Source organism: Pteropus medius, unplaced genomic scaffold (genome assembly GCF_902729225.1).
Source record: "Pteropus medius unplaced genomic scaffold, Ma_sr-lr_union100, whole genome shotgun sequence".
NCBI classification, from domain to species: Eukaryota; Metazoa; Chordata; class Mammalia; order Chiroptera; family Pteropodidae; genus Pteropus; species Pteropus medius.
In genome coordinates, this window is record NW_024340692.1 from 15,756,771 (window position 1) to 15,765,366 (window position 8,596).

An 8,596-nucleotide genomic window follows, 5' to 3' on the forward strand; every position below is an offset into this window, starting at 1 on the left:
TATAACTGCAGAAACTTTTGATAATTCAGTGATCTTTATATATAAATAGTTAGTGTGTAAGTATACAATGGCTTACTTTTTTCCTATTCCTACTAAAGGCCAGCATAAATTGTAGGAAAATAACATTAGATGGATTTCAAAAAGAACTTTCCCAAACTAGTCATCATTAAATATCAGAGAAGGCTTCCAAAATGGCTTTTTGAATTTTTTTTTAGCATTTTAAATGGAAGAATGACATCTGTGTATCTTGAATGGTTCTTTTTCCTTTTCCCTGCATTCTGTATCTTTTGTATATAACTTCTCTATATTCATTCATTTGCTTCCTGAATCCGTTGTCTTAATTCATGGTTGAGAGAATATGCTTATTTTGTGTTGGCAAATTGCCCAATAAAAAGTCAACAGCTAAAAAATGAAAAGATAAAATGGAATTCTAACTGGAAAAAAAAAGCTACTTTCTGAGTCAGATCTGGGCTTTAATTCTAGCTCTGCTGCTTCTAATCTTGGGCACAGTATTTTCTCTGAAATGAGTTTCCTTATTTATAAAGTTGACAGTGATATCAACAATTCAAGGTTGTTGTGAGAATTAAACAGGCTTCTAATGCACCAACTGAGCTCTTGGCACACAATAGAGAGCCTAGGTAGATGTTTCTTCCTAACAACTTAATTAAATTTGTTTTCTAAATAATATAGTCACAGTAATACTTCATAATGTTCCTTGGCAAATAGTTTGTCATCTCTCCTAGACCAGGACAAAGGACTTATAATTAATTGTCCTGTTGTGGGAGAAATGCTTGAAGTAATATTAATCTATACTCTTAAAAATCTATATTTATTAACTCAAATATTTGTTTTTTCCTTTAAACGTATTAATCTTTAAATGTTTTTTGTTACATAAGTATTGCATGAATACATTTGTGTTGTGAAAACGCAAACATTACAGATGAGGTCAGTCTCCTCTGACCTTTCTTTTTCAGTCAGTCATTTCTTAGGGGTTAGCAATGTTGTCAGTTTAATGTCTGTCTTTTGAGATGTTTCTTTTCACGTACACACACATGGTTTACCTTGTTTCCCAAAGTGAATGATTTTCCAGTGATTACAGCTTTAATTTAAGCTACTTCAGGAAACTTATGAACTTGTCATAAATATCCTCAAGGAAAGTATTTTTATAATGCGTGTTTTAAATAAAACATATTGTAATGCAGTTTGCTTTTTTTTAACTCAACTATTAGTCTTAAATCTTTCCATGACAGTGCATATAAATATTTCTTATTCTTTAATTGCTGCATAGATATTCATAGTATAGCATAGAATACATTCATTTAAAAAAAAAACAACCATTTATTAAGAGAGCTTCCAGTTTGTTCAGGTATTTGTGCTGGGGCTGAAACTGCATATGACAGATAAAGGCCAGGTTCTCATATTGCTTACATTTTGGTGGAGGGACCTAAAAATATGAGGTATCCCTAAGAAGGCTGATAAAAATAAAAATCAACTTTAGTTTGAGTGGTCATGGAAAGGCTCTCTGAGGAGAGGTAGCTTTCACTTACTATCATGTTTTCAAGGTTCATCCATTTTGTCACATGGATGAACACTTTCTTTTTATTGCTAAATATGTATCACGTTTTGTTATCCACTCATCAGTTGATGGACATTAGTTTACTAAGTTTCTATTTTTTGGGGGGAGGGGGCTATTAGGCCCTTTTTTCCATATGCTTAATTTTTTAAACTTAATAGAATGTATTTTTCAGAACAGATTTACAGAAAAATTGAGCAGATAAATGGGAACAAGAGAGTTCCTATATCTCTCCCTCCACTCCCTCCCCACACTGTTAATATCTTATAATAGTATGGTGTATTTGTTACACTTAGTAAACTAATATTGATACATCATTATTAACTAAAGCCCATATTGTATTCAGATATCCTTAATTTTTACCTAATGTCCCTTTTCGTTTCCAGGTTCCTATCCAGGATTCCACATTACATTTAGCAGTCATGTCTCCTTAGACTTGTCTAGGCTGTGACAGTTTCTTAGGCTTTGCTTGTTTGAGTGACTGACAGTTTTGAGAATACTGGTCAGGCACTTAAGATGTTCATCTATTGGAATTTGTCTGTTTTTCTCATGATTAGGTTGGGAATTTGGGGAAGAAGATAACAGAGTGCCATTTTCATCATATCATTTCAAGGGGTGTATACTATCAACATGACATGTCTGTTGATGTTGACATGGATCACCTGATCATCTGGCTGAAGTAGTGTTTGTCAGATTTCTCACTCTTTCCCCCTTTCCCATACTATACTTCCTGGAAGGAAGTCGTTATGTGCTGCATAAAATAAAGGAGTGGGGTTTATGCTCTATTTCTTCAAGGGTAGAGTATCTACATAATTTATTTGGAATTCTTCTGCAAGGGAGATTTGCCTCTTTCCCCTCATTTATTAATTTACTCAATCATTTATCAGTGCAGACGCATGAATATTTATTTTATACTTTGGGTTATAATTCAATATTACTTATATCGTTGTTTAAATTGTTGCAGCTTTGACGATTGGGAACTCTTTCAGTAGTCTCCTTTGTGCCTTTTGGCATACCCCCATCAATGTGTGTGTGTTTTGTTTGTTTCTGAGTGTGACCCTACTTTTCTTCTTTCATTTTTAAATAACCCAAATCCGCATAGAAGTTTACTCTAGGAAAACTAACAATACTCCTTTCCCCAGGTAATCAGATTCCTATGCTGATGAAAGAACTGTGCCATACCTGCAGGGGGTTGAGGGGGAGGCATCTGGGATTCTAAGGTTGAATAAGACACCTGTTCTGCCCTCCAGAACTTAATTTAGTAGCTCACACAAGTGGTAATTGGTAAATTTGGGATTCAAACACAAATCTATTACACTCAAAACCTTCTGTTATTTATCCTACTTCAAGCTACACACGACTGGGAAGCTTTCGAGGGTAAACACCTCAGGAGTAAAGCATAAGACTTTAAAAAGATTTGCAAGAAAGCTTTTTTTCCTAAAATTTTATCCTGAGGGCACTAGCTACTTTAAGCTACTTTTTATTTATATTTTGACCTTTTAGCTGACTTCTGATTTCTCATTGAAAATTCATTATTTTACAAACACTAATGGATCATTTACTATGTGACAATCGGTAGCGTAATACACTATTCTTTTATACTGCGTTTTTATTAGAGCCTACCTCAAATTCTTTTCACACGGAGGTAAGTTTAAAATTATGTACATATACTGTGGCTTAGTATTTTACTATAAAATCTCTATTTATAGAACACACATTAAGTTATATTCCATGGTACTGCTACTTTATTCTCTGAGCTGATTTAAATGAAACCAATCGAGAAACCTCGTTAGCTCCAAAATGTTGAATGACTTAAATGGAGCTTCTCTGTCATTCGATTCCTCTTCTGTGTGATTAATAATTGACAACCCAGTGACTTAAAGATACTTAAACTGCAGCCTCTCCTTGCCTCATTTAAGTTTCATTATTATAATAAAAGTGCTTAATGTTGTTTTTTCTGAAAGAAGGAAAGAGTGGAAGGAGAGAGGGAGGTGGAGAGAGAGGGGCTCCTCACAGACTGGGTGCATGCCTTCAAGTTGTAGGGCCATTTTGTGAAAACAAGATTTTTCCAACTAGGTCATACTGGTTAGTATGTGGCAAAATCAATTTAGTTGGTCCTCGCCATTAAAAAAATATACACGCACACACATACATGTATATATATCATCAGTGATCACGCTAAAGTATATTGCTTTATGAAACTTGGGCTATGTAACTATATGCAAAACTTATAAAATGTATTTCATATTGTGACTGTTAAATGTTCAAAAAGTTGGAGAATCGCTACTATAAGGCGACTTCTGTCTAGCCTTCCTGCTTTCCCTTCACCCTGAACTTCCACAACTTAATGCCAGGACATTTCAGCCTTTTCTGAAACCTGGAGTCAGAGAGAACACTTTGGGGGAGCTGGGGTGGAGGTAGTAGGGACAACAAAACAATCCTTCACACATCCCTGAGCTCGGGGATAGTTAGAACATTAAAAATATTTCAGCTCATTATTCTGGATGAGGACAGAATCCACCAGTGAAAATAGGTGATTAACCAGCTATGAAACACAAAAACATACTTTTACTGTTACACATTTTTTTTTTTACAAGCACTACGTGCATATATGTCAGTGCACCCCCCTCCATTTCTATCCTCCAGGAAAGAAACCTGAATATCGAGGTGGCCACAGATTGCTAGGTATCTTATTTTCCTATCCCCTTTTTATATGTGCAGTTTTAAAAGTTCGTTAATAGAGCCTGTGAAACTCCGGGCGCGATTGGCTGGCTAACCTGAGGAGTGGCGCATATTCCTTGGTGGTCGGTAGGTGTAAGGAGGCAGCTGCTTAAGGCTCTTACCACGTCAAGTAATGCACAGCGAACCGTCATCATTGGATTTCAAGGAGGTGGGAGCGCTCAGAGGTAGGGCAAGAAGAAGGTATAAAGGGGTGGGGGAGTCCATCACACAAGGACTGGAAGGAGCTTTAATAAAAGGCAAAGCGCATCTTTGCTGGACAGTATTGTAAAGGAGGAGAAACCGAAAGTCAAGAAGATCGCCTAAAAGGGCCGCCATGAGCGTCCCCACTTTTTGAAACGTCTTGAACCCAGGCTTCCAGCCCAGCCCACTGCGAGCCAGGTGAGCGGCCACCACCTCTCCAGCGGCTGCAGGACCTTCTCTTCCATGAACTTGCCAAGAGCTAAGCGCCTTCGCTCCACACCACCGCGCAGCCTCCGGGGCTCCGACGGGGAAGACGGTGAGATCGATATCCTTGGAGAGGGGGAAGATGAGGACGCCGACGAGGAAGAGGAAGACGAGGAGGCTGAGGGAAGCAAGCAGCTCCTAGAGTCACTGCACCAGCCGGAGCCGCAGGGGGCGCGGCAGGGCGTGAGCGCGCTGCCCTGCAAGCGCACGAAGAGCGGCGGCTGCCGGAGCGACTCCCCTGAGTTTGGCACCAAGTTCACGGCTTCGACAGGGTCTCCGGCAGCCTCTGGGGACGCCCCGCAGCCGGGGAAGCCCCCCTACTCCTACATTGCACTCATCACCATGGCCATCCTGCAGAGTCCACACAAGCGCCTCACTCTCAGCGGCATCTGCGCCTTCATCAGCGGCCGCTTCCCTTACTACCGGCGCAAGTTCCCGGCCTGGCAGAACAGCATCCGCCACAACCTCTCGCTCAACGACTGCTTCGTCAAGATTCCCCGCGAGCCCGGCCATCCAGGCAAGGGCAACTACTGGAGCCTGGATCCTGCCTCTCAGGACATGTTCGACAACGGCAGCTTTCTCCGGCGCAGGAAGCGCTTCAAGCGCCACCACCCGCCCCCAGGAGCCCACCTGCATCACCCCTACCCACTGCCCGCGGCGTCCGCCTCCCTGCGCGGCCCCTATCCTGGCCTGCTGCTCGGTCCCCCAGCCCCGCCGCAGCCTGTCCCGGGGGTCTGCCCCGCGGTCGCCCCTGTGAGTCGCCCGTGCGCGCTTCTGCACCCTCATCCGCTTCGCTACCTGCTGCTGTCCGCCCCCGCCTACGCTGAGGCGACGAGGAAAGCTCAAGGCGCAGATCTCGTGACCCACCGCGCCCTGCCGGTACTTCAGCCCTCACTGGGCTCCCAGCGGTGGGAGGAGGGCAAAGGGCCGGCGTGGCGGCGGGGAGGCGGATGCACCTCCTTCAGCATCGAGAGTATCATGCACGGGGTCCGAGGAGAGGACTCGCAGAGTCTACCCCCGACCGCGTGGGGCTACTGCCACCTGCTGCAGCGCCCAACGTGTCTGTTGCACCCCCAAGCCGCTGCCCCCTTGCTCCACGTGTCAGCCGCCGCCGCTGCCGCCCGGACGATGTTGCAACACCAGCAGCAGGAAGATTGCGCCAGCAAGGGCTTGCTGCTAGGCCGGCACCTGTCCGCCGCCGCGGCGCTGCTGGCGTGTCAACCCGGAGCAGATAGGCTGAAGTCGGGCAGAGAGGGGACCTCGTCGGCCTTTTGAGTAGCACCCACACCCTGCCCTGGCTCCAACTCCGCAGGTCAGAACTGGAGCCACGCTGGAGGGCGGAGAGGCCCAGATGGGTTCTCCCCTCCGCCGTATCCTTCCGCACCGCCACCTTGCACAGCCCGGACTAGGCGTGTGCATCAGCATCCCGCAGCAGAGCAACCACTAATTTCAGTCCATTTATTTACAAAGGAAAAGTTGGGTACTGTTCCTGTGAGACAACCTGAAAGTAAACTTCCGATGGCGTCAAGCCTTGCCTTTTTCCAGTCTCCAGTTGTGGCTTCCAGGGCTTTTCCGATTTGCACATTTCCAGAATTATTAAAGTGAGTGGGCATTTTGTTCTGGTATTAAAGAAAAACAAAGAAGATATAACGTCCAGTGTGCAACCTGTTCCCCCTTTTTCACTCCCTAGGAACTTCAAGTATTATTCCCAAGTCCAGTGCAAAATGCTCATGTCCTTCATATGTCTTCCTGAAATCGATGTATAAGTAGAATTTTAATTTCAGAGCATTTATTTATGATCTATGTGTCTGATGTGCCAACTTCCATGGAGAGGTGTTAAAATTAAACCTACTTATATAGACTGAATAAAGTGCTAAATCACTCGCTGCATGACATCGTTTATTTTATATTATTTCTCGGTATTCGCTTTCTAAATAGAACTTTAAAACTTAGTTCTAGCTCCTAATTCAACAATATTCATTATAGGTATCAGAAACAACTGATTTTCAAAATGGCTTTTCAAACTTCCGAATATTTCAAGTTGAAAAAGTCTTGTCTTTTGAAACATGAGATTTAGTATGTACGGAACCTATGGTATAAAAGAATTGAAGAAAAACTATATTCTTCATTTATTTTCCATCTTCCCAAAGACGTTGATTTTTCTCCTGAATAAGTTGGAAGACAGATCAATTTGGAATGTAGTAGCCAACGTTTATTCCGAAAGGGGGGAACAATTTTTAAAAAGCATTAGAATTTTCAAAACTAGAGCCCAAAGGAAAGAGATACATCAAATACAGCATTCATGTCCTGGACATATGCAATTTAAAAAATCCTCTCTCTAAGCAGCAGCCTCCTAAGGGCTCCTATTCTCTTTCTTTAGAATAGAGAGAAACTTTTTTTGTCTTGAAAAGAACTAATTTCTGAAAGGACTTTACAACCAGAAAGGTTTCAGGTGACTGGGTGGGAGGAAAATAAGACCAAGATGCCCATCACGAAATACTTCCACTAGACAAAGCAAATTTCTAGAGACCCTGTGCCTCTCCACGCCCCGAGCATGCTCTCGTTTCTTAAGAAATGCTTTCCGAGCCGCTTTGGAAGAAGCGACTCCGTGGGTGTGAAAAGGTCGTTTCCTTTCAGTTATTGCCCGGCTCTGACGAACTCCTCAAAAGGGAGGGAAGACGTAGAGACGCGCGTTTTTACAGCCATTTAATTAGTCCATTTTTACTCCAGCTTCTTCTCTCCACCCATCACTCAGAACTTCCCACGCTTGTCCAGCCTGCAATTCCCCACCTCCTCCCTGTTTGCTGTACTGCGGTTCCAGGGACGTTCTGGAAAGTTCCCAAGCCCAACCCCCGGTAGGCGCCAGGTCAGAGAACTTCCGATTCTACCCTTCGCTATTCACCTGTAGCCTTCGGCCGTCTGGCATCCATCACCAATTTCCTACATAGGCCTAATCCTCGGGCTGCAAGCGACCCCCCAAACCTCCTTCCCCTTCACCCACCTCTCCTTCCTTGGGCTTTGCCCATTCGTGAACTCAGTCTGTCTGACCCTCAGCACCTCAGCTTTAAAATTGTTATAACAAATTCTGCAGATCTGGGCTAACCGAAGAGTTTGAAAACAAGCCGAGAAAAAAAGGAGCCTAATTTTGTGTTGAGAACTGTCCCATTCACATTACAACTCCCCCGTGCCCTTTGTGCGAAAACATCTCCAGGCCTACAGTGGTTCATGTATTCGGTCGACAGACATCGTCGGAGCGCCGACCGCTGAGCCCGGAGCCGACCTTCGAGGCTTTCCGGGCGCGTCCCGCGGTCCGTAGAAAATTTGGAGTTTTCTTTTCTCCCTTTGCCCCGGCACAGCCACCAACATGGGTGACTGCGGGGCAGAACCTGGCCCCAGCCGGCCTCCAAGCTCCTAATTTTTACCTAATGCCGCTATATCGAACGATAACTTTATATATAAAAAAAAATCTATTCCGTGGAAGAGTAAATTAAACGCTTTCCGACGGAATCTGGCGTTTAGGGCCCATTGGTCCAAAGTGCCGCAGCCGCGTGGAGTGGTTCAGCCTTTAGTGGGGGCCGCGTGAATGACCCGTAACTACAAAGCACTTGCCAAGCCCTTACTGCTGGCCGGGCTGGCGCGTCCCGGGTGTTGTGGTGGCGCCGAAACCCCTTGCGCAGGGGCGGCCGGCGGAGGGAATGTGTGGAGAGCGCGTCGTGCTGGGCGCTGTGACCAGGCCTGGCCGCGTTCCGACCCCGCAGCGCGTGGGGCCGACGCACTGATCCCGGTGATTCAGCGCAGGAGCATCAGGGAGCCTTCTGAGCCACCGGCTTCTGTTCG

At 44.5% G+C, this 8,596-nt stretch overlaps 1 protein-coding gene across 1 annotated transcript; it reads left to right on the plus strand.

Moving 5' to 3' along the window:
• The first annotated feature begins 1,277 nt into the window (after positions 1 to 1,277).
• Positions 1,278 to 6,647, plus strand: LOC120622948 (forkhead box protein D4-like 6). Its single transcript, XM_039888810.1, is given in 2 exon segments — positions 1,278 to 5,623; positions 5,625 to 6,647. Coding segments are annotated over 2 exon segments (1,200 nt in total). The 5' UTR covers positions 1,278 to 4,738; the 3' UTR covers positions 5,940 to 6,647.
• Positions 6,648 to 8,596: the final 1,949 nt, after the last annotated feature.